At 39.9% G+C, this 26,756-nt stretch overlaps 2 protein-coding genes across 6 annotated transcripts in view; one reads left to right on the forward strand and one right to left on the reverse strand.

The window, feature by feature from the left end:
• The window catches only part of BTAF1 (B-TFIID TATA-box binding protein associated factor 1), a 398,618-nt gene that overhangs the window by 68,034 nt on the left and 303,828 nt on the right, over positions 1-26,756 (reverse strand). The window lies entirely within an intron of this gene.
• IDE (insulin degrading enzyme) overlaps positions 1,755-26,756 on the forward strand; it is a 59,249-nt gene continuing 34,247 nt past the window's right edge. Inside the window, exons 1-8 of one of the 4 annotated variants that reach the window (XM_063434232.1) lie at positions 1,755-1,916; positions 10,534-10,718; positions 11,118-11,325; positions 12,421-12,590; positions 20,831-20,953; positions 21,963-22,075; positions 23,089-23,251; positions 25,050-25,142. In XM_063434232.1, coding sequence (XP_063290302.1) covers positions 10,559-10,718; positions 11,118-11,325; positions 12,421-12,590; positions 20,831-20,953; positions 21,963-22,075; positions 23,089-23,251; positions 25,050-25,142 — 1,030 coding nt within the window. In that variant the 5' untranslated portion in view covers positions 1,755-1,916; positions 10,534-10,558. Of the gene's footprint in view, positions 1,917-2,081; positions 2,355-10,533; positions 10,719-11,117; positions 11,326-12,420; positions 12,591-20,830; positions 20,954-21,962; positions 22,076-23,088; positions 23,252-25,049; positions 25,143-26,756 lie in introns of those variants that run through there. The other 3 variants (XM_063434231.1, XM_063434230.1, XM_063434233.1) reach the window with 3 other exon arrangements.

Consider the following 26,756-nt stretch of genomic DNA (forward strand, 5'->3'; position numbering starts at 1 on the left):
GATCTTTGCGGTTTGGGAGACAGGTGTTTGTATTGGAGTCTTGGTGTGTTGTGATATATTGGTGGTGGTGAGGTATTTTGGTGAGTACGGTGTGAATTGTATCGGTTTCGTTGAGGGAATGAGCGATATTGGTTAGTGTTATAGTGATGTGAACGTTGTGGTGGGCCACGGTAGTAATTGGTTGGTGCCCTATGTGTGTACGTATTCTGTGCCAGGTATCAGGTTCTTTCCCCATATTGATAACGCCGTATTGGCGAAACGCGTTTATGGTTATAATATTGTGTATTTTTTAATATTAAAGTATATTTTATCACTTTTTACTGTATTTTTTATATACATTTATTATTTCCTTACCTGGCATTTTATCATCACTTCGGACTCCAAGAAATCCTAGGTGGGGATAATACCACCAGCGCTATTTTAAAGGAGCAGTGTACCTGCTCCCCCATTGTGAGTACCCATTTTATTTCTTTCATTTAACCATAGTTTTATATCCAGTGTACACTATTGGTTGTCTCTCTCTACCCGAGTGTTTGCCATACAAAGGGCGAAGAAAACACACCTAAGACGGAGGACACCTACTGCATATCCCATAAGCGGGGATCCAAACCGCTGCACGCCCTCTACACCAGAGCAGGCTTTTGCTCTTTTAAATGTGAGTTTGCATTCTAGAGTTTTATCCATTTTATTCCCTTTATTTTTAACAATACTACACTATCTGGCTTCCTTTATATACCCTTTGTCTCTTACATATGAGTGGATCCACAAGGAAGAACTAAACAAGGATTAATATTACGGACTGAACATTGATGTACCAGACGACCACATCAGATCGATTTAGCTAAGACTTTCTATATATATTTATTTTTATTTTTTATTTTCATTTTTATATTTGGACTATCTGTTTATTATCTTATTTATTTTTATTAGGCGCAGCTCTTATTCCTATTTGCCTTTATTGTGTTACTTTCAAGGGTCTTTGAGGGATTCCCTTATAGAGTTGCTGCCTCCTGTGTTATCCAGCGCTTACTCATTTTTCTGTTTTTACTTTGTGTGTGTATGAGTGCAGTGTGTGTGTGTGGTAACAGCTTTGCTAGTCTAGCATCCGTTTTTGCGATTCGGACTAAATTAGTTAAAATTGTAAGTTTAGTAATTAACCTCGCTAGTCACAGCTCGGCTATCGAGCTGAATAAACACTGCCATAGTGATTTCTACTTGTGACATTTCGTAGTTTACTAAATACATATTTATGTGACCCAAATTTTAAAAAAAATTCACTTTGATCTCCCCCAAAAAATCATACTTAAGTGAACAGCCCGAATTAGTGCCACCTTTAACAAATATGAGCCAGCTACTCCCTCGCCAGCTCACTACAACTTCTCCTCAGCCTTTTATATAAACATAATAGTGAACTCTTCAACCTCTCGTTCCTGTAAGTTTTTTGTAATTGTCCTATTTATAGTTAAATCCCCCCTCTCATAATATTGTAAAGCGCTACGGAATCTGTTGGCGATGTATAAAAGGCAATAATAATAATAAGAAGAACAATACCAGCATCAAGTAATACGAGGGGAAGAGACTGATGTTTGATTTACACAACACAATCTTTTATTGCAATGTTTATAAAATAAAAAGAAAATCTTGTTAGAGACTGAGCTCCAGAGATAGGTGTATAAATATATCCTTGTTTGCTGGCTGGGGAGGCTTGGCACATTGGGCTGAGTCCTTATGACAGGTATAGAGTAAGGCAGAGCTGAGAGCTGGGTGACTAATCAGCATGACTGAGCTCTAGCCCTATCATGCTGAGTCCTCCCCCTCTGCCTGGCTATCAGGGACAGTCACTAGCCCAGCAGCAGGGGTTACTGCCGTGATTGGCTCAGCTCCACTCCCCGCTCACCAGACGGCGAGAGCAGCAGGTAACCGAGCTCGTAGCACCACCGAGGCCTAGTGTGCGGCCTACATCCCCGCGCTCTAGTAGAACGCGCACCCAGCGCGGCGCGCAGGCATGGCGGTTCCCGGCGCCAGTACAGTCCGAGGATTCGACGGGTAACCATGCCAAAACTACTAGTTGGTCGAGGAGGGGCTTCGTTAAAATAGGCCCATTCTCAGAGTGACCCCCACCTAGTCCGTCCCACTGTGGAGGTTGGAGGAGGGAGGGATGGCGCTGGATTGGGTGATTGAAGAGGGCGGCCTTTCCCCACCGCCGGCGCCCCCTGCTTTCCTAGTTGCGGTACCGGGCCATGCTGCAGGGTTCTCGCCGCCTCGTCAGTTGCCTGTGGGGCCCCAGATCACTCACAGCAGGGTAAGAGGGGTGTACTCTCTAGGCCCAGGCTTCACCATAACCACAACACTCGGTATGTCCCCCTGGTCACCTGTGTTCTCAGTGAGTCAGCATTGCCTTATCTGATCAATAAACACAGCCTGGCAGAGCCACCATGGGATTACAGGCTGAGGCCAGGCACAGGAAAAGTGCTGACCTGTTTTATACAAAGCACACATGGACCTCCTGCCCCTTTAAGATTAATTCCCAATTAATTAAAACCTATATTTCATGGTTTATATACATTGTATCCAATGCTTTGCTCCCCTCTCTGTCCATTTTGTCAATGTATTGTATTTAGTATTTTTATTTCTCCCCCATTTTGCATACTTTCTGACTTGGATTCTGCATACTGAATTGATTTCCTTTTCTGATGTTACATGTTTCTCTTATACAAGCTACAAATTGAATTTATTTACAAATTTGCCCCCTATATATTGTACACTCTGCAAGGCAGCAGTTTCTCCTATGTGCTTGTCCATCAACCTGAATAAATTATATGTACCTTGGTAACATTTAATATTCAATACCCTTTTGTATTGGTCTGTTTACATTGCATGGTCTTTCTTCCAATTGTACAGCGCTGCGGAATATGTTGGCGCCTTACAAAGGCCAGAAATAAAATAACATGACAACTCTTGCTGAGGCTTGTGTGATGTGCATTTGCATAACCGGTATTTAATTTCCATGTTGCCATGGTGTTTTCCTTACGTCCCCAAACCATAAGCCACCTTTTGTCTGTGACGGTGTTTGCAGTGATCTGTTCCCTATTATACTGAGCAGCGCTCTATAAATAAATTATGATATTCAATGTGGGTTCTGTTAGTCTGCCTACTGTTTGCTAAAAGCTGTTAGGCAAGGCTTGGCTTATAGACTAATCCACAGGATTTTATTTCATTAACTTGCTGAGTTAGAGTAACCTATATTGCTTTTCGGATATCTGCAAGCACTTGTTGCGTTGCCCATGTTGACATTGATGTTGTTTACGGAGTGATCTGTTCATGGGAGACATGCTAAATTGAACTGTAATCTTGACCATTGTAAGATTGGATAACCACATGCAGTAGCTGCTTCGGTCTATGCGTATAGTACACAGGTTACTTTATTTTATTTTTTTAGAGCTTTTATTTGATATCAATGTATTTCAGTTGGTTCTCATATTCAATGATCTATAAAATTGTAACCCTTCCTATTTACATCCGTGCCATCATCTGCTTCCAAACATGTGCGACATATTCACATGACCACAGGTTAATCAGTTAAAATATGACCCCCCTTCTGCTTGAGAGGTTAGAAATCTGCATTCTTTAAGCTGCTTGTTAATCGACTCTGAATTTAAATTTTACAGAAAACCTGATGGTTTAGTTATTTTCTATTTCAATGTTTATTTATAAAATATTTTACCAGGAAAGATACCTTGAGATTTCTCTCGGGTTTCAAGTATGTCCTGGGTCCACAAAACATTGCATTGATACATTATGGTACAATATATACAAAATTTAACATGGAACAGGTAGGAAATATATAATCAACCAAGACACATGCATTCTGTTTTGAGGTATGTAGAGAGGGATCTCTTAAAGGATTTTAGGCTTGGGGAAGATTTTAAAGTGTGCGGGAGGTCGTTCCACAATTGTGGCGCTCTGTAGGAGGAGGATCGGCTGCTTTCTTTTTGTATTGAGGTAGACTAAATAAAGTTTATCTGTTATTACTGTATAAATGTTTGCACATGGATTTAAAATAAGCAGTGTGCTCTAAAAGTGGGACTGTCATCTTTGTTCTTTGCACAACCTTATACTAGCTAAACGTTGGATATGTGTTGGGCCTCTTGGAATTGATAGCTATGGCAACAACTTAGTGACAATCCAGAATAGGAGAGTAAATGGTGGGAACCGCACTCATTCCCAGCGGCCACGGGTGCTCCAGAGCAGGACCAGCAATCCCAGGATAATAGGTAGAGAAGAAAGACTCACAGCCACTCCGAATTCAAGCCGCAGGCAGTTTTATTGTAACCGAATGTAACGCAACGTTTTGACCGTAAAGGTCTTTTTCAAGCTTTACGGTCGAAACGTTGCGTTACATTCTGTTGCAATAAAACTGCCTGCGGCTTGAATTCGGAGTGCCTGTGAATCTTTCTTCAATCCAGAATAGGAGAACACTCCCCTGGTCTTATCACATCGACTACAATGCATGCTCTGTGCTTACTGCAGTATTCCTCTGGTAAATGTGTCATAATTGCTGGAGGATATATGAATGAGGTGACATTTGTCTCTTTATTCTGATGTCAGCAGAGCAGTTCTAAAGGGGCAATCTTGGCACTAAAACAACTTCAGCTTGATGAAGTGAGTTTGGTGCAAATATCCAGTGCTGTAGTTACACTGGTTAAAATAGGGCAGTATCTAAGATAAGGTTTTATTTTAATTTTGCACTAAGAACACTCCCATGGCTGACCAGAAGACAGCCACATAAGAAGCTACCTTACCTGGCTTAATTTAAGTTTTGTAAATTTTCATGTTTAAATGAACACTATAGGGCCAGGAACACAAATCTGTATTCCTGGACCTTTAGAGTTAAAACCACCCTCTAGCTCCCCTTGTCCCCTCTTGCCTCTCTAAAGATAGTAAAATCTTTCTTATATTCCAGTCGGCAGCTGCTAACTCTGCCCGTGATCTGCCTGCTTGGCTGAAATCATCAGAAGTGATTCTCTGAGTCAATCACAATGCTTCCCTTTAGGATTGGCTGAGACTGTCAAGGAGGCAGATCAGGGGCAGAGCCAGCACAAGCCAAACACAGCCCTGGCCAAACATCATCTGTCTATAATTGAATCAAAGCATCTCTATGAGGAAAGTTTAGTGTCTGCATGCAAAGGGTGGAGGGAGACCCTGAATGGCAGTGCTGCTCACTGTGCAGCACTGCTCCAAGAAGCACCTCTAGCAGCCATCTGAGGAGTAGCCAGTGGAGTTATCACTAGGCTGTAATAAAAAGACTGTTTACGGCAAAAGGCCTGAACTGAATGATTCAACTTGCCAGAACAAATACAATAGGCTGTAGTTGTTCTGGTGACAATAGTGTCCCTTTAACTTCACTATATTCAGCATGATGAAAATGAATGCGGTTTTAGGACTCTGCTGCGAACTCTTCCAATATTTTTCCTTTCCTATATATATATATATATATATATATATATATATATATATATATATATATATATATATATATATATATATATATATATATATATAATATTTTTTTTTTATTTTTTTATTAAGGGATTCACTCAATTTAAATTACTGGTTGTTTGTCCTGATCAGGGAAAACAGTTTTTGTGGTGTCCTATTAGAGATCGGCAACTCCTTTTTAACAGAACATAACATCTGTTGTTGAGGGTAGGCACAAAGTCTTTGGCTGGTCTCCATTGGCTGATGTTAAAGAGAAATTCTATAACAATTTGCTCCAATCAGCAAATTCATACCGTGTAACAGAATATGCTTCAGTACAGATTAAAATTGGCATATCCTCCAACAAATTCTACCTGTTGTATCAGATGCAATACAGTGGCAAGTGTTGTGTGTAATAATTTGTTGCAGCAAGATTCCTGTGTAATTTATCTAAAAGCAGTATAATAAACCCCAAGTGGTGTAATGAGACCGATAATGGTATCCAAAATCTCATTACTGACTGACACGTTACTACTATTTTTATTTTTTTTAAAAAAAATTTTATGAATAAACTGTGACTGTTGTGAGTTATAACCCCACATGTTTTACACGATGGGCAGAAAACACTTGGCTAAGTGCTCATTGTACAGATAATGTGGAAGTTTTTCTGCATTATCTGATCTGCAGGTCTTGGGAGAGCATAATTCTATCATCCGACTGCTCCTAAATGGTTTGGCATAAAACTGGGAGGCGTTGGCACCAAAATAGTCTTTGACCATAAACACTTCAATTAACTATGGTGCCCATAAGTGGGGCAATCTTGGCATTAAAACCACAACAACATGTTTTTTTGAGCAAAGCCCCTGCTAAATGACAAATGCAACCGTTGCCATTTGGGAGAAACAGCAGTGTTTACATTTGTCACTACGGATACCTCATATAGTCAGGCAGCCACTGGCTGGAATTCCTCATGAAGACTTTTAATAAACGAAAGCCTTTACATTCATTATAGTCAAATGATTTTCATAGAAACGTATAAGATGTAATACTTCTCTGTAAGAAGAATTGGATTGGCCTGAGTACATGCATAAGGATAATCTCATAGGAGGAGACGACACGACTTCCTGACAGACTGCCTGGTCCAGGATAAAAGATGAGTAAAATATGTTTTTTAAAAATGCACTTCAAAAGGTCGACCGCGTACTCTAAGAATTAAGGAATAATATGTATTTAGTGGTAGTGTTCCTTTAAGCATGACTGTTGCTGTATAGGAAATGAAATGACTTATTAGATCTTTAATAGTGTAGCTCTTTACTCAGTTTCTGGGAGCATTTTTAATTCTTACATATTCCTCTATGGAGAACACAAAATTATCTAAAAAGGGTAAGTTTTGAATGCTCTGCGTTAATTATTGGCACTAATTATTGTTCTCTCTGTCTTGACAAAGTTGTTTGTCCTGACCAGTGTTATTGAATAAAGCATGATCTTAGGCGGGGATCCGTGCTGTGTGCATAAACATGTTGTCTGGCTGGTTGGGTGCAGTCCACTGTAGTTTTAAGCAAGATATTCAAGAAGTTGTCAGAGGTTAATGCAGCTCATGATGTGGTTTTTGGATGCTATCAGACTTGTTAGTACATTTATTCTTAATGCTGCACTGTTTGTCTCTGAAAAATAACTGGAAATTCTCTAGATATTATTATGAAATGTAAAAGCGTGCACCATTGCACAAACCAGGGAGGTTGTGTAGGGAGATATGTTTCAATAATCAAAATCTCTCACTTTTCTTTTCTTTTTTTTTTCTTTTCTTCTGTTGATATAGTTGTTGATAAATTTAATTGAGAGTCACTATGATAGGGTTGATCTAGTAAGTTGATTTATAGTGAATTGTTAAGCGAATTTCAAATTTTAGACCAAAATAGCAGAACTGGAAATATATTTGACTTGGATAATTTATCAGCTATTTTGCCCTTAAAGAGACACTATAGTCACCAAAACAACTTAATTTTAGTGAAGCACTTTGGGTGTAAAGATTATGCCCCTGCCGTCTTACTGCTCAATTCTTTGCCATTTAGGAGTTAAATCACTTTGATTATGCAGCCCTAGTCACGCCTCCCTGCTTTTGGTGTACACAGCCTTCCTAAATACTTCCTGTAATTTGTGTTTTAATGTTTAAGCCTCCTTTACTGCACATTTTGTTTAATTTAGAATTACATTGTTAGCAAGTTTCAAGATCTTGCCGGACCCTCTTTTTCATTTTACAGAGCAGATTAAAAAATCTTAAGCTAGTTATTATCTGATTGAAAATTAAACCATTTCTTCATGCAGGCTGTGTCCGTTACAGCCAGGGGAGGTGTGACTAGGGCTGCATAAACAGAATAAAAAGGGATTTAACTCCTAAATGGCAGAGAATTGAGCAGTGAGACTGCAGGGGCATGATCTATACACCAAAACGGCTTCATTAAGTTAAAGTTGTTTTAGTGCTTATAGTATCCCTTTACGTTTGGAATTCACTTTGAATTCCTGACCATTCTCAATTTAGTGAATAACCCTGTTAATCTAAAAGTAGTTAATTTGTAATATCCTTAACATGGAAAGTACACACCGTGACTTATACTCAATTTAAATGGTTTATATTTTCATTAATAATTAGTTATACCAAAAAAATACATTCTAAAGGAAAAATACATCTCCATTTGTACCTGTCAATCAATTCTTCACCTATAAGGAACAGTATAGGCACCCTCCGTGCAGTTACCCTGCTTGGCTTCATAGCACCTACAGCATACTGTACGTTTGAGTAAGTTGGTGTATTAGTTTATGTGGAACTGAGCAATTCAATTTCTATCTATTTTTTTTATTTTCTCGGTTCTGACTTAGCTCTGCAACAATTCAATAGCATTTATTGGGGTGTGGGAATAAGGAACATCCAGAGAAGTGACAGTTCCTATTTATCTGCACCATTGATGTAGCACAGAGAAAAATGCTGAAGTGGCTCAATGAGTGAATCGGTTACATTGTGTTTTCTGATCTGTAGCATTTGGACTTTGCAGTTCAGTCCGTTGTAGCAGCATCATTTAACAGACTCCACATGTAATAAATAAAGAAACCACTTGCATCGTAAAGTTCATGTATACCATAGGCCTTATTTCACTCTTCCATTTACTTTTTTTCCCTATTTCAGAAAAATCTGTACATACAGATTGTTCATTCCCAGTAGTGAGATTTGATTAGGATAAGATTGTAAAGAAACAACAAATTCTATACTTCCCTTTGCCTTAGTGCGGTTAAGAAAACATTTTGAACAGTTTGTTGCTGGAGAAGGCAATTGACAAGAATGCTGGGCTGATAGGATGTCCGTGGCGTTGAGGGAGGCCATGCCACCATTGGATGGCTGTCGCCTGCATGCTGTGAGTGATTACATCAGTCGTCCAAGTATGCCCTGAATTGACATTAGCCAATTGGACATCAGTCTGTAACTGTTTTGTCGCTTTATAGCATTGTTCATCAAAATCTGTTGTTGGTGCCGTAGGTGGAGTTACACCTCCAGCAACAGAGAGGTTAATGCTTGTGTGTGTGCAATGAAACGCAACACGTACAAACTCCAGTCACTATGACCACTTCAAATCTCTGAAGAGGTCATGGGTCTTAGAGTTAATCCTTTAACGGGAAGTTTTCCGTGACTGAAAAAGACAGTAACACATTAGATAAATAAGCTGAGCTCTACGACACAAATGTGTTTTGTGGATTTGTTTATTATTCTTCATCTTTTCTGGTTTCGATTGTTTAGTGTTTGTGTGCTACTATATGTTATAAAGCATATAGCTGTGATTGGCAATGTGTCTTGTTCCATTATCCAATGCACAATGTGTGTTTGTAAAACAGGCTTGGCATACACTCACCTGATCTAAAAAGAAAACTTCAGCTATGTAGATCTTGTTTATAGGTTTACTGACACAATACAGATTCACCTCTATACAGTAAGCAACATATTCTGTTAAAGCAAGACCTTTTTTTACAATTTCAGCTTTAAACGCAAAATGATTTACTAATCTTGGTTATCTATGTTATATCCCTATTTCGTTTATTTCAATGTGTTGAGCCAGCTTTATCGAACACCGCAAGACCTCAAACACAGTCTATTTATATTCTGGTATAACCTTGGATGAACTGATGTTTTGAAACAAACCGATCCCCATGTAATGGGTGTTGCATATTTGTATATTTAGGATGATTTTCTTGTGCAATGGCTTTCTTTGCAAATGTACAGATAAGATTATGGTCACTATAGTCACCAGAACAACTACAGCTTAATGTTGTTGTTTTGGTAAGTATAGTCAGTCCCTGCAGGCTTTTTTATTTAAACACTGTATTTTCAGAGAAAATGCAGTGTTTTTTCATTACAGCCTAGGGACACCTCCACTGGCCACTCCTCAGATGACTGCTACAGGTGCTTCTTATGGCAGTGGACAAGCGCTATGGAATCTGTTGGCGCTATATAAATGGTGATAATAATAATAATAATTCAATGTCTCCATCCTCTGCATGGAGACACTGAACCTTCCTTATAGAGATGCATTTCTATGTGAAAATGCTAATGGGCCAGAGTGGCGTTTGGCTCCGTCCTCCAGTTGGCCGCCTCGGCAGACATCATCAGAATTGTCAATCTCAGCCAATCTAATGCTTCCCTATAAGAAAGCATTGTGATTAGCTGAGATCATCACTTCTAATGATGTCAGCCAAGGAGGCAGATCAAGGAAAGAGCCAACACCAGCAGACTGGAAATAAGGTAAGATTTTACTATATTTTGGAGGGCAGGGGAGGCCAGAGGGCTAGATAGTGTTTATAACTATAGGCTCAGGCATACGTGTTTGTGTTCCTGATTCTATAGTGCTCCTTTAATACATTGTTCTTTATGGTTTGCCCCCTGACTTGCAGTTTGATACGTCACTCGTCGGTTTGTTTGTTTTGTATCGTAGTTTATTGCACCTTCTTTTTTTTTTTTTTTTTTTTTTAATTATTTCATATATATATATATATTATATTTTGTTTTAACAGAATTCAGAAAAATACTGTCTGCAAGATGGACAGCCTAGCAATGAATCACGTGGTAAATTATATCATCAAGTCTCCTGAGGACAAACGAGAGTACAGAGGCCTTGAGCTAGCAAATGGAATTAAAGCAATCCTTATTAGTGACCCCACTACGGATAAATCTTCAGCGGCTCTGGATGTTCACATTGGTATTGTTATATTTCTATATTCTTTAGTTATTTTTTTTTCAACTATGCAGCCGATTGTCAAATGAGTTCACTCATTGATGTGTTTAGCAATGTCTGTCTCCAAGTTGGTTATAGTGTGCACAAAGAGATAGTGACCATGCCGGCCATTAAAGGTGCGAGCAATGTATAGAATGAGAGATTGAGAAGTGGAACCATATGTTGATTTACAACCTGTTGCATATGAAACACGAGTGGACCTGTGTAATCTCTGCATGAGTTCTGTGGCCTTCTAATGATTTTATAAATGGGAAGAAGCAATGCACAGAGGCACAGTTGCATATTGTATTTGCATTTTGTGACTTGTTCCTAGAACAAGTAACAATGTAAATAATTATTTATTTTGTAAATCTTCACCATCAGGATCACTCTCAGACCCAAATAACATCTCTGGTCTTGCCCATTTTTGTGAGCACATGCTGTTCTTGGGAACAAAGAAGTACCCGAAGGAAAACGAATACAGCCAATTCCTCAGCGAGCATGCTGGGAGCTCCAATGCGTTCACTAGCGGTGAACATACAAACTACTATTTTGATGTGTCACATGAGCATCTGGAAGGAGCGCTGGACAGGTGAGGCCAAAACATTTTTATAGTTTTTTGATACATCTATAACTTCAGTAAAAAGATTACTTGATTATCCGAAAAAATACCACAGTTTTGAAACCTGTGGTATGTTAAATGTTGTTGGCTTTCAGACCACAGATTTAAACTGACTGCTAAGAATAGGTTGTAGATAGGACGTATACACATCCAAACCTTAACTGAAAGTAAGATTAACATTTGGGTTTAATTTTCTGAAATCTATTTGTTAAAAGAAGAATATAATTTTTTTCTTTTTAAATGGGAAAGTTCACACCTTTTTTATATTGTAAAATGTTTTCTGTTTTATATAAATTCCGGACTTTTACAAGTTTGGTCACAGTAATGCAATGTCTCCTTCAGAGTCTAATTTTTCACTTATTGTAGAGAAAGCGACCCGGCCCTGTTAAACACTGGGAGGATGCAAACAGACGTCAGTCTCTCTTAATGTTTGTGCCTAAAAGTGTAATTAGTGGAAATCTAAAAAGCTTTGATGGGATTGAGAAAAAAACATTTGAAAATATTTTTTTATTTTAATTTTATTTTTTGTAGTGCACATAGATATTACAAGTAGGCAAGAGGTGCCCCGAAGGCAAACCTCAGGCATTTTCCTCGCTAAACATGCGGCACCAGAGATTAACAGGCACAATTTTTTTGTTATATTCAGCTTAAGTTCGGCTTTTCACAGTAGGTTACTACAGTAATGAGGCTTGGTCAGTGTCTATACTGGTTCTATAGATGTCGCAAGTTATGCATGCATACTATGGTAGCTGTATAGACATGTTAGTACATATGCATTGTAAATGCAAAATTTCTGTTAGTTGCTTTAAAACTCATTTAAAAATATTTATTACTGTGTTCCTCCCTTTTTATGTATTTATTGTTAATTGAGTTTTTCTTTTCTTGTATATTATGCCCCTGATAAATATGATTTATTTTTTTTATTTTTTTGACATTCTAAATGTGTTTATTATAGTGTTCGTTTAGTGAGATGCATTAGTTATACATACTGTTTCTGCAATTGTCATTGAGGTTTGTGGCTAGTTTATTGGCTATGCCAATGCTAACAGTGTCCCCATCATGCAGGTTTGCTCAGTTTTTCCTGTGCCCACTGTTTGATGAGAGCTGTAAAGACCGAGAGGTGAATGCCGTGGATTCTGAGCATGAGAAGAATCTAATGAATGACGCGTGGCGGCTCTTTCAGCTGGAAAAGGCCACTGGGAATCCAAATCACCCTTTCAGCAAATTTGGAACAGGTTTGTAACTTTTTTTTTTCTTTCTTATATTTTGTTCCTCCCCCACCCCTGCACAAAAGAGCTAGTTCAAGTAAGCTGTTAAACCTAAAGTTGTAAAATATAAATTTTGATGTTAAAGAAAACCGTTTTTGGTCTTATAAGCACTGCTTATGATCCAAGAGGAATTAAAGCTGGCCACTCGCCTGCATGGAAGAGTAAGCTCAAAAATAAAGTGAAATCTGTTTCAGCTACATTGAACACAGTTAATTCCTGTTGATCTATGCACTAAGGATTAGATCTGTCTGGGATTTACCTTTGGAGTCTTCTAATACTCCACAGATGAATCCCAGACTTATTGATTCTCTCTGGCGTGGATTAGCAGGAATTCGATTCGTTAGATGCAGCTGAAACCGAAACAGATATGTGCACAAGTCTAGTGAATAGAAGTATTTATATACACTAGGAAATTATACAAAGAAGCAATGATGTAGGTAATCTGTTCTTTTCAATAAAATCCGTTTTTCTTTTGGAACAGAACATTTGCTTCCTATTGAATGAAGTGTTACATATTATACTTTTTATTGTAATTGATTAGAGCGAACATTTGGAAGGATCTCAAATCATTTTCTATAAGTAGATATTGTACTTTCTGGTAGGATACCCTTTTTAAATAGCTTATATTTCAAGTTTTCTTTCCCAAAATACCCGAACTGTAAACATTATCAGAATCTAATTTGGTCTAAAATCTGATATTTATGCTTCTCAGTCCTCCATAATTCCAGGTTTAATAAATTGGTTGCATTATTCACCAAAATGTGAATTATTGAAATTCCAAGGTGACTTGAAAGACATTTTCACAATTTAGGACATTGCATTTTGCATTGCAAAAACAATTTCACCTCTGCTATGGTTTCAATTTAATAGTATTTTTGCCTGGAATTTTAAATGTACTCCGAATAGAGATGTCGCGAACATAAAATTTTCCGTTCGCGAATGGCGAACGCAAATTTTCGCGAATGTTCGCGAACGGGCGAACGGCCATAGACTTCAATAGGCAGGCGAATTTTAAAACCCACAGGGACTCTTTCTGGCCACAATAGTGATGGATAAGTTGTTTCAAGGGGACTAACACCTGGACTGCGGCATGCCGGAGGGGGATCCATGGCAAAACTCCCATGGAAAATTACATAGTTGATGCAGAGTCTGGTTTTAATCCATAAAGGGCATAAATCACCTAACATTCCGAAATTGTTTGGAATAACGTGCTTTAAAACATCAGGTATGATGTTGTATCGATCAGGTAGCGTAAGGGTTACGCCCGCTTCACAGTGACAGACCAAACTCCCCGTTTAACGCACCGCAAACTCCCCATTTGCACAAGGTTGGATACCAAGCTAGCCATGTCCCGTTCCTTGTCCTCACTGATGTTATTGAAGGTCTCTTCCTCCACCTAGCCACGTACAACACCAAGGGTCCCCGAAAGGTGACAACAAGCCCCCTGGGACGCCTGCTGTGTTTGGTCTTCCACCTCCTCAAAGCCACCTTCCTCCTCTGACTCCTCTCTCTGCGTTATTATAAGGTGTGTTAAGTAGTACTATTCCCATCAGTTTAATCCCTGTTATGTCCCCTATCAGGGGACGTGTATATGGCATCGATTTTAGGAACCGGGAGATGGAAAAAGATGCTTGGTCGGTCCTCCTACTTCAAATTTGGGGCACTGCGCGTGCAATCTAATGTGCCACCAGATAAGAGTGGTGTGTTAAGTAGTACTATTCTTATCCGTTTAATCCCTGTTACGTCCCCCTCATCAGGCCTTTTTTAGTCGAATGTATCGCCCACTGTCAGTCCCTTCGGGATCCATCCCTCATTCATCTTAATAAAGGTGAGGTAATCTAGACTTTTTTTACCTAGGCGACTTCTCTTCTCAGTGCCAATACCTCCTGCTGCACTGAAGGTCCTTTCTGACAGGACACTTGAAGCGGGGCAGGCCAGCAGTTCTATCGCAAATTGGGATAGCTCAGGCCACAGGTCAAGCCTGCACACCCAGTAGTCAAGGGGTTCATCGCTCCTCAGAGTGTCGATATCTGCAGTTAAGGCGAGGTAGTCTGCTACCTGTCGGTCGAGTCGTTCTCTGAGGGTGGACCCCGAAGGGCTGTGGCGATGCGTAGGACTTAAAAAGCTCCGCATGTCCTCCATCAACAAAACGTCTGTAAAGCGTCTTGTCCTTGCCGGCGTGGTTGTGGGAGGAGGAGGATTACTTTCACCTCTTCCCCTGTTAGATTCCCGTTGTGCTGTGACATCACCCTTATATGCTGTGTAAAGCATACTTTTTAATTTATTTTGGAACTGCTGCGTCCTTTCCGACTTGCGGTAATTCGGTAACATTTCAGGCACTTTCTGCTTATACCGGGGGTCTAGTAGCGTGGACACCCAGTACAGGTCGTTCTCCTTCAGTCTTTTTATACGAGGGTCCCTCAACAGGCACGACAGCATGAAAGACCCCATTTGCACAAGGTTGGATGCCGAGCTACTCATTTCCCGTTCCTCCTCCTCAGTGATCTCACTAAAGGTATGTTCTTCCCCCCAGCCACGTACAACACCACGGGTACCATTTAGGTGACAACGAGCACCCTGGGATGCCTGTTGTGGTTGGTCTTCCTCCTCCTCAAAGCCACATTCCTCCTCTGACTCCTCTTCCTCACAATCCTCTTCCAGCGTTGCCGCAGGTCCAGCAAGCGATGCTGATAAGGCTGTTTCTGGTGGTGATGGTGACCACAACTCTTCCTCTTCACGCTCATCTACGGCCTGATCCAGCACTCTTCGCAGGGCACGCTCCAGGAAGAAAACAAATGGTATGATGTCGCTGATGGTGCCTTCGGTGCGACTGACTAGGTTTGTCACCTCCTCAAAAGGACGCATGAGCCTACAGGCATTGCGCATGAGCGTCCAGTAACGTGGCAAAAAAAAATCCCAGCTCCGCAGAGGCTGTCCTAGCACCCCGGTCATACAAATAGTCGTTAACGGCTTTTTCTTGTTGGAGCAGGCGGTCGAACATTAGGAGTGTTGAATTCCAACGTGTCGGGCTGTCGCAAATAAAGCGCCTCACTGGCATGTTGTTTCGCCGCTGGATATCTGAAAAGTGCGCCATGGCCACACACCTTCCTGGCCTGCTTCAGGACGTCCTGTAAGCCTGGGTACTTATGCACAAAGCGTTGTACGATCAGATTACACACATGTGCCATGCACGGCACATGTGTCAACTTGCCCAAATTCAATGCCGCCAACACATTTCTTCTGTTGTCACAAACCACTTTGCTGATCTCCAGTTGGTGCGGAGTCAGCCACTGATCCACCTGTGTGTTCAGGGCGGACAGGAGTGCTGGTCTGGTGTGACTCTCTGCTTTCAGGCAAGTCAACCCCAAGATGGCGTGACACTGCCGTATTCGGGATGTGGAATAGTACCTGGGGAGCTGGGGGGGTGCCGTTGATGTGGAGCAAGGCGCAGCAGCAGAAGAGGACTCAGCCAAGGAGGTTATGGAAGAGGATGGAGTAGTAGGAGTAGAGGAGGTGGCAGCAGGCCTGCCTGCAAGTCGTGGCGGTGTCACCAACTCCTCTGCAGAGTCAAGCATTCCATGTTTGGCAGCCGTCAGCAGGTTTACCCAATGCGCAGTGTAGGTGATATACCTGCCCTGACCATGTTTTGCAGACCAGGTATCAGTAGTCAGATGGACCCTTGCCCCAACACTGTGTGCCAGACATGCCATTACTTCCTTTTGCACAATCGAGTACAGGTTGGGGATTGCCTTTTGTGCAAAGAAATTTCGGCCGGGTACCTTCCACTGCGGTGTCCCAATAGCTACTCACTTTTGGAACGCCTCAGACTCCACCAGCTTGTATGGTAAAAGCTGGCGGGCTAAGAGTTCAGACAAGCCAGCTGTCAGATGCTGGGCAAGGGGGTGACTTGTGACATTGGCTTCTTACGCTCAAACATGTCCTTGACAGACACCTGACTGTGGGCAGATGAGCGGGAACTGCTCAAGGCGAGAGACTGAGTGGCGGATGGTTGAGAGGGGGCAAGGAGGACCGCAGTGGTTGACGTGGCTGAAGATGCTGGACCAGGAGAAGGATGGCAGCTTTGAGTTTGGGTGCTGCTTGTACTCATGTGTTGATCCCATAGGTGTTTGTGATGTGCGATCATGTGCCTTCGCAAAGCAGTTGTACCTAGGTGGGTGTTGGACTTCCCACGACTCAGTTTCTTTTGGCACAGGTTGCAAATGGCATCGTTGTTGTCAGAGGCAGACACACAAAAAAAATGCCACACTGCTGAGCTCTGCAATTACGGCATTCTGGTGGTGGCAACAGCATGCGTTGATTGGCGTGCTGTCTGGCTGACCCCAGGTGCTGATGCATGCTGTCTGACTGTGCCACTAGCTCCTTGCGACGACCTCCCCCTGCTTCCAACTCGTCTCCTCCTCCTCTCTGTCTCGCAATCTGAACTTTCCCCCTGTTCTTCTTCTCTTCTAGCGGGCACCCACGTGACATCCACGGACGCATCGTCATCATCAACCGCTTCACTTGTATCTGACAACTCAGCAAAAGAAGCAGCAGCGGGTACAACATAATCATCATCACACCGTACGTCCATGTGTGTAATGCTGCCTGCCTGAGACATATCCCTATTATCTACATCCTCTGGCAATAATGGTTGCGCATCACTCATTTCTTAAAACGGATGTGTAAATATCTCCTCTGACATACCAAGTGAAGCGGCTGTGGTGCTAGTGTTGGTGGTGGTGGCAGGCGGGCGAGTGGTAACTTGAGAGGTGCCCGAAGCTAAGCTGGAGGAGGATGGTGCGTCAAGGTTCCGAGCGGAAGCTGTAGAAGATTGGGTGTCCTGTGTTAGCCAGTCAACTATGTCCTCAGAACTTTTCAAGTTCAGGGTACGTGGCCTCTGAACACTGGGCATTATTCTAGGGCTAAAGGGAATCACAGCAGCACGACCACGATGGCCCTTGTGGGGTGGCCTGCCTCTGCCTGTCTTTTTTTTTTTTTTTTTCGATTAGTGGTACTATGCGTGCAAGCTACTGTGACAAGATATGAGTGGCACTGTGCACTGGCAGAAGTTGGCAGAGTAGACGCTGTAGGGCTGACACACACGCTTGCAGACAACTAACTATTCAATATATTAGTCAAAATTTTATTTCTTTTTTTTATTTTTTTTAAATGTACACTACTGTTACACCAGATATGAGTTGCACTGATGTGACACTGTGCCCTGGCAGGCCCATAAATGCACACGTGTGAAGGAAACTGACTTCTGTTATATTACAGTCAAAGTTTTTTGGTTTTTTTTAAATGCAAGCTATTGTGACACCAGATATGAGTGGTGGCACTGGGCAAGTGGGCACAGTATACGCTGTGAGCCTGACACACATGCTGGCAGGCAGGCAACTGCAATTAGATTACACAGGAAAAAAAAAAAGCAGACTGATGTTCTAGCCCTAAAAAGGGCTTTTTGGGGTGCTGTCCTTACAGCAAAGATCAGATGAGTCCTTCAGGACTGTAGTGGACACCTAATACACTAGCCTAGCTATCGATTTCCCTATTAAATCAGCAGCAGCTACACTGTCCCTTCTCTCACTAAGAATGCAGCTTCTGAATGAATCTAAAATGGATGCTGTCCAGGAGGAGGGAGGGTCTGCTGCTGATTGGCTGGAATGTGTCTGCTGACTGTGAGGTACAGGGTCAAAGTTTACTTAATGATGACGAATAGGGGCGGACCGAACATCGCATATGTTTGCCCGCCATGGCGAACGCGAACAAGCTATGTCCGCCGGGAACTATTTGCCAGCGAACTATTCGGGACATCTCTAACTCCGAATTCACACACTATGGAGAAACTCAGAATGGGCTCCAACTTTGGTCATTCAGAGGCAAATGTGTTTATTTTTGTTTTTGTTTTGCTGATGAAATTGATGGATAGGTTGGAGCCGGTAGGTGAAGATTTAAAATACTTATGTGTGAGAATAAACAAGAGCACTAACAACCTATAGTTAAAACTTAACATTTAATTTTACTGTATTAAAAACATACATTAAGGGGTGAGGGTACTAAAGATTTCTCATAGTCCCGGCTTTTCCCCTTAGTTCACCTTAATGAGCTAAAGTGGTCTGGGTGCCTATAGTGTCCCTTTAGAGCAGATCTTTTCAGTGCATGTTTTCTCCAGAGTTAGATATGTGTAGTTGTGCTTTCCATCTTCCTTTGTTATATATGATTATCCGCAGTGCAGCACTGCAATAGTGAGCTGAGCTCCGGCGACAGTGATGGATCTGCGTGGCGCTGGAAATAAGGTGAGTTTTAATCTTTTATAGGGGGCTAAGGGAGGGGGGGGGGCGGCCACCTAAGTGGTGGGCTAAACACTATATAGGGTCAGGAATACATGTTTGTGTTCCTGACCCTATAGTGATCCTTTAAGCCACTTGTTTGTATGGCAATCCCAAGATTGCTACCAAAATATTGGTGGGGTAGAGGGTCTAGGAATGCCCCTTTCTCTCTTTTGGGTCACCATGAGTGTAGACTTTCTCCCCCCCCCCCCCCTTTTTTTTTCATCAGAAAATTTAGATACAAAAATGATTTTAGTTAATATCCATATCGTAGTTTTGGATGCTCATTATTGTTTTGCGTCCGTCTTCGGTTTGAATTTCCATATGGTATTATTTAGTGCTCCTGCGGGGAGTCGAGCCAGTGTTGTGGGGAGGTTGCGGTTTTATTTAATTGTTTGCTGTATTGTTAACCTTTTGTGGGATTGCTTTCCACTCTGCTACAGAGTATTAAAATAGAGCTGTGTGACACCGGAGCCTTCCCTGCTGTCAGTGCTCGGGGCGTTTGCCAGTTTGAAAACATCACTCATGTTTTGGTGTCAGTTTTCTTCGGCTTGGCAGTAACCTGCTTCCCTGCACCGTCCTGGGCTCTTTGTTGTTTTAGGATAATGTAGTAACATTGTCTCCATGTTGGTTTTAATTATTTTTTTTTATTTTTTTACTTCCTCTTACTTGGCTCTAAGGTTTCTCCAAACATGTCTTGGCTGAATGCTGCGTAATTGTTTTATTATTACTTGCAATGCTGTTTTTGGTGCTGTGATGGCTATTGCAATTTAATGTTCATGTTAAAAATTACATTTAAAACACGTATTTGTGATAACAAGCCGTTATCATTTATTTGTGGGTGCAGTAAATGGCACCTTGCTCATCAACTGGTCACAGACTGTTTCTGCTAAGTCCAGCCAGACACTCTGACTAAAAATTCACAAACGATGGATTTAATCTTTCTCCATTTTGGATGAAGCTTATTTTTCTTTGCAATTTGTGTGAAATTACACAATTACAATTACATTTCAGCATTTAATTGAGCCCTAAGATTACTTTGGTACATTTTCTTTCCAGTGTTTTAGTGCATTGTAGCACTAGATTATATTAAACATCTTATGTTACCGTGTTTCTCCAATTCTTCCTTTCAATCAGTGTCCCCGTTCCCCAGGAACTTATTAGAGCGTTCAAATGCATTCTATCTGTTGCTTCTACAGTGGAATAGTTATCCTTTGGGATTATGTTTAATTTAATTGGAGACTTAACTTTTTATGAAAGAGCTACCTTAAACATGCACTATAATAAGTGCAATTACTACTGCTGCTTAGTGTAGAGGCCATGGCTCATAGTCTGTGGATGCCATGACTTTGTTTCAATTCATCACCTACAGCCTGGCTCCTCTACATCGGTCTACTAATACTATAGTGAAGTCTGCCTTAAGTTTTGGCAGCAATTGTAGGCCTAGAAGCTGGGCTAACCTGCCCCTGCTGCCCTTGGCTTATCAATGCTGCTGCATGTTGGACATCGTAATGCAGAATTTCACCTTAGCTAAAACACGGCAAAGTGACTGGGCTGCAGACTCAATTTTCTTTCATTCTCAAACGCCTTAAAAGATAGTTTGGCACAAACTGGTGCCACAGTGCCCACAGTCCTTTTGCACTAAAAACATTGCAATGAGCTTTAGTGGTTACGGTGATTAGAGATTATTTGGTTTCTGTACAGCTCCAGCAAGCAGGGGGGGCAGATGTGCTTCTTATGCATTTGATATATTAAATTATGATTTATATAAACATGTGCTGTATTCATATACTGATTAATGAATTAAAAGACAGACTGATATTTTTTTATTTTATCTATGCATTTTTTTTATGTTTAAGAAAATCTCTATTTTTACAGGCAACAAACTAACCCTTGAAACGAGGCCAACAAAAGAGGGAATTGACATCAGACAAGAGCTGCTGAAATTCCACTCCACTTACTATTCCTCTAATCTGATGTGCCTGTGTGTCCTTGGGCGAGGTAAAATGTCTGATTTCTAAGCTTTTTTTCATGCTTTTTTTTTTTTTTTTTTTCTCCCTTCATTCAATATTGAAAATTGATAACACTACTGAAGTCAAATTTCCTATCATTTAAATATATATTTATCACGGACGCCCATTGCTACTTGAGCTAATGTGAACGCAGCAGCGAGGTACCGATAAGTGGTTATGGTGCCTAGAGTGTAACTTAAAATTTCCATTTATTATCTAAATACAACTCTCCTTTAAATTAAATTCAGTGTTTGTCTCACATCCATTGTGTATTTATCAGATGACATTTGCCCAGTTTGTGTGGACGGAGTGTACTGTTTTTATATAGCTGCATGTGATTATCCCATGATTACGCTGGACTATTGCAGGCAAATATATACTATGTATGATCTAGTGCTGCTTTTTGGATGGGTTTACTTGGGTTAAGTTACAGACGTTCGCTGAGGTCAAGGTTGCTAAAGAAAACATGCATCTGTTATTCCTTTGTTGTTGTTTTTATTATGGTCGTCGTTCTTGTTGTGATATTCATATAATGGTATGGAGTAACGAAAGGGTTACCCTGACCACATTAGTGATTTGAAGTGATAGTGGTGGTAGGAGTCAGTTTGAAACAGACTTATAATTGTGTGCTGGGGGCCACTTACATCCTACAGCACACCTGCCATTAGCAGCCCAGAGCTCTGTTCCGGGCTACCTAATGTCAATTCTGTGTATGAATTACATCTATCGTAAGCATGCACTGCATTCTGACAGCAGATGTAGACAACTTCCCCTTGCAGACCGGGTAGTGTTCAATTAATAATTCCCTTGTTCTACCTGAATTTAGTTTTGTCCTTTTCTAATGTAGCTATTGTATTTTGCATAGGACAATCCTGTCAATGGGGCATGATCTTTCCAAATCGGTTCAGAATGAATTCTGATGTTCTCTGTGGAATCTAACAGTCATTGTGCTCGGTTGTGCTATCATATTCCTAACAGTACTCTGGTGTCTTCCTCAGAATCACTTGATGAAATGACTGAATTGATAGTGAAACTGTTTGCAGAGGTGGAAAACAAAAATGTGCCTCTTCCAGAATTTCCTGACAATCCCTTCCAGGAGGAACATCTCCGGGTGAGAAATGATATAGTAGGGTGGGGGGGGGGGGGTTGGAAATCCTAAACAAATAGAAGACAAAATAGCTCAGTTGAAAATACAGAGTTAATAATGGTAATAGAGGATAGCTCGGACAGCAAATCAAACAGATCTAGCTTTTGATCTAATTTGCTGTTAGTGAGTTATCTCTTTATCACAATTACCTGCTCTGGGATTTATTGTATTGTATGCTTTTTTTGGATATTAAATAATATTTAATTTTAGTAAAGAATTTGCCTTCATTGGGTTTGTGGTTTCAGCTGAGCTATTGTTTGATTTTTAGGAAATCATGAAACCTCGACAGTGAGTCAGCAAAAGGTTTGGGAGAAAAATTCAACAACTGCATGAATTGGCTAAAATATGAGCTTCAGTTAGTCAGCATCAAACCTTTCACGATGAAACAAAAAAAAGTACCTATAGTGGCTTCTGAAAATAAAGTGGTGTTTGAGAAAGTTTGGGCATAATATGTTAACTGTACTTGCACAATTTCTGACTAATGAAAGTTACTGTTAATTGCTTCAAGTTTAAAGCATTGCTCTACAAACTCTCCTTACACATTGCAAATAGTCTGAGCGATTGCGTCTATCTCCTCTAATAAAACGTTCAACCACTTCCCCAACTGAAACCGTTCTAGATACCATATTGCTTTTATGTCTAATATTGGCACCATATTGGACCATTCTCTCAAATACTTATGTCAATGCTAAAATCTATAAGATTGCATTGTAGTGTCAGAGTGTAAATTATCATGTAATGTTTTCCATGGTGTTTGTATCATCTATAGACATTGTTCTTTTTGAAGAACCCTCACCATACCAGATACACAGCATAGGTATAAATCAAAAGTGGCTTCTTGCCGGCACATACCACTTTTTTTTTTTTTTTTTTTTTTTTTTAGGAATTAACAATGTAATAAAAGTAAGCTACTTATTTGTATTATTGTTTTTTGTTTATTTTTTTTTACATTTTGTTTTTTGTTGTTTTTGTTGTAGAAAATGTACAAGATTGTGCCTGTAAAAGATATAAGGAATCTATATGTTACATTCCCAATACCTGACCTCCAGAAATATTACAAGTCCAACCCAGGCCATTACCTCGGGCATCTCATTGGACACGAAGGTCCTGGGAGCCTCTTGTCTGAACTGAAGTCTAAAGGTAAATGCAGAATTGGGCACTTTCTGCTGACTGGTGAACAATTGTAAACTCTGTAATTCTATACTACAGATATTGTAAATGTATGCACTGATCATACATTGCCTCCTTATTGCCGCCTTGTGTTGTGCAGTGCCATTGATATGTGTTGGCATTGTATATTATTAGAACATTATATGTTATGATATTTGCCTAAATTGCACTCGTTAAAGTGAACGTCTCGTAGAGGTGCAGTTTCAGCTACACTTCCGCAGTCAATAAAAGCCTAATATATCATAAAAAATTGTTCTTGATTTTATTGCTTTCGTCTACTGCAGGGGTTCCCAACCCAATCCAAGTCCAGGATTTAGGGACTATCCTGTTGTGTCTAAAGTGTTTTATATTTTTTTGTTTTCTTTTCTTCTTCTAAAAACACAATTGGGTAATCCCTAAATCCTATCTCTTAGAGGGTACTTGAGGACTGGGTTGGGAACCACTGCTCTACAGCATTGTCGTGGTCCCTAATATCCTGAGTCTCGTGTGTTACACTAACTGGCCTTGCTTGGAAAGCACATTAGTCCTTCACAAAACAGGGCACACCTTCAGCATAATGCTTGTATGGCAATATATTCATAAAATATCTGTTTATATTGTTCGGTAAAAGTGTAAGACATGCTGGTAATAAAGGAATAGAGAGCACATGCAGTACACATATTAATGGCAATTCTAACCTATCAAGAAAATCCAAACCTTCCCATGCATATAATGCAATTAATTAACTCTCACCTAACACGGCTCCTGTGAAACACTTTAAATGAGTTAATTATTTTGCTCTGATATTATTCTGCACTGAGTGGGAAGTGTTTGGATGAACCTACATAATGCCAACTGAAATAGAAATAAAAGGTACATGGCTAAATAAAAATATATGTAATGAATAGAAAGTGAGTCGGAAAACAGCCTGTACTTTTGAGTGATAAACCCTATAGACCATCTAGTATGGATCAATTACATTAAATGAGAATTCATGGGGCAGAAGTGAATTTTATTTTATTTACATCAAAAAAAATCACATGTTCCAGAAATATTTTTGATGTAAATTAATTGACGTTTAGTTTGTCAATCAAAACAAAATATCTATTAACTTGAAATCAAATCAGTAGATGAATATAATAACAGAATTGCATAGCCTGTTGTAACGGTGTATTGAATAACACATTAAATGTAATATTCTCAGACATTTTGTTCCTATCCATCTGAACCTGTCTTCCTGAGATACGAACTCTGTAACGTCTCTCCTTCTCGAACACTATACCCATAATACATCTATATATGCATAGATATAGATGAATATATGCTGGGTGTATCACTTATTTAATTATTTTTTAAATTACTCTTTTGTTATTGCAATTGGTTTCTGACCCAACTTGGTGGCTCAGCTAAATAGAACAGTTGAATTTTTAGAAAAATAAATTTACATAATTAAAAAAATATAAAATATGTTATAAAATATGTTCTTAAGTTTCATTACATGTAATAAACTTTAAACACACACAAAAACGAAAAGTGAAAATGTGATGACAGTTGTCCTTTAACTTGGTAGACTACTGCACTTAATGTAAACATTAAATGACAAGAACGTGTTTATCCCTTTTTTTCTTTTCTTTTTTTTTTTTTCTTCTTCTAAGTACTGATAAAATGCAATTATTACATCCTTCATGTTAATGGGAACTGTGGCATTCTGAATGTATACATTGTTTCCTTAAAGGTAAACACAACTGTCATGCATTGCTTTTAATCCCTTGTTCTGTGTTTCTTTTAGGCTGGGTTAATACCCTGGTTGGAGGTCAGAAAGAAGGTGCAAAGGGGTTTATGTTTTTCATCATTAATGTGGATCTGACTGAAGAAGGTTTATGTAAGTTAAAGCTATGTATGTATTGGAATGTTGTTTAGAAATCCATCTAATCCGGATCTATAGAGAACCACGTTTCAAGTCCTTCTCCCAGAATCTGTTTGTGGTCGGAATCCCACATATAAATCTGGTGTGTGCGTGTGTGTGTGTGTGTGTGTGCGTGCGTGTGTACTTTTCAATTTAAACTTCTATTTAGTAGTTAAACATACGCATTCACAAATATCACTCGTATTACAGAATTTTCTGAAATGGATAAATATAAAGGCATTTACAGAACATACATTCATTAGTGCACCCAGGAGAGCACCTGGTACCATAACAACCTAATTAAGATGAGGTTATTTTTCCTAAACTGTCCCTTCAAAAGGTAATCACCACTGCAAGCCTTGAGGGTACCCAAAAATCTGTCTGTCCCAACAGTCTATCTCTGCTTGGTTGAAGGCCACATAAGCCCCTTCCACACTGACCGCATGGAATACTGAACAGATCAGAAATGCCACATAGTAACTTGACAAATTGTAGATTCATGCTTCCTTTGGCAACTATGTGCATTTAAATGTCAGTCTTAATTGTTGCGAGATATATATATATATATATATATATATATATATATATATATATATATATATATATATATATATATATATATATATATATATATATATATATATATATATAATTTTTTTTTCTCTTCATAAATTGCAATTTATGAAAATTATGTAATAATTTGCAAGCAATTTCTAAACCTGTCACTACCCTTCTCAATGAATCCCCGGTGTCAGGATACATACCCAAACTTTGGAAGACTGCTAAAGTAGTACCTATCCATAAAAATAGTGACAATACTTTGGTATCTAACTATCGCCTGATATCATTCAAAAATCTTGGAAAAATGCATAAACATGCAACTATGTGAATATTATCAACAATCAAATCATCTGACCACTGAACTTCGACTGCCCTCTTAAAAGTTTGCAATGACATCCAAATTGGCATGGAATAGGGAGACTTGACTGGAGCTACTTTCCTTGATTTTGTCAAGGCCTTTGACACAGTAGACCCTGGCAGTCTTTTGCAAAAACGTAAAAACTCCGGCATTGGTGATCGTCTGCTAACCTGGTTTCGATCATATGTTTCAGACCGATTGCAATATGTGTCAATTTCTGATTGCGCCTCCCTCTCTCTTCCAGCCACGTGTGGTGTTCCCCAAGGCTCCATACTCTGCCCCCTGCTATTCACGTTATTTATAAATGATCTGCCTAACGTCTGCAAATCCTCAACTGTACACATGTATGCAGACGACACTGTAATCTACGCTAGTAAATCCAGTCTACTGCAGCTTGAGGCTGTGCTCCAAAACCAATTCACTGCAGCTTGAGGCTGTGCTCCAAAACCAATTCACAGAGGTAGAAAGGTGGATAGCGGTTAACAAACTCTCCCTAAACACTGACAAAACCGTTACAATGACCTTTGGAACTGTACCTAAATTACGTAAACTACAAAATCAACAATTGTTTATAAGAACACATTCTAATAGTTCACTAACAGCAGTCTGCTCTTTTAAATATCTAGGTATGTTGCTAGACCCCAATCTATCCTTTGGCCTTCACATTGAAA

The sequence above is a fragment of the Pelobates fuscus genome, chromosome 10 (assembly GCF_036172605.1).
Source record: "Pelobates fuscus isolate aPelFus1 chromosome 10, aPelFus1.pri, whole genome shotgun sequence".
Classification (NCBI taxonomy): Eukaryota; Metazoa; Chordata; class Amphibia; order Anura; family Pelobatidae; genus Pelobates; species Pelobates fuscus.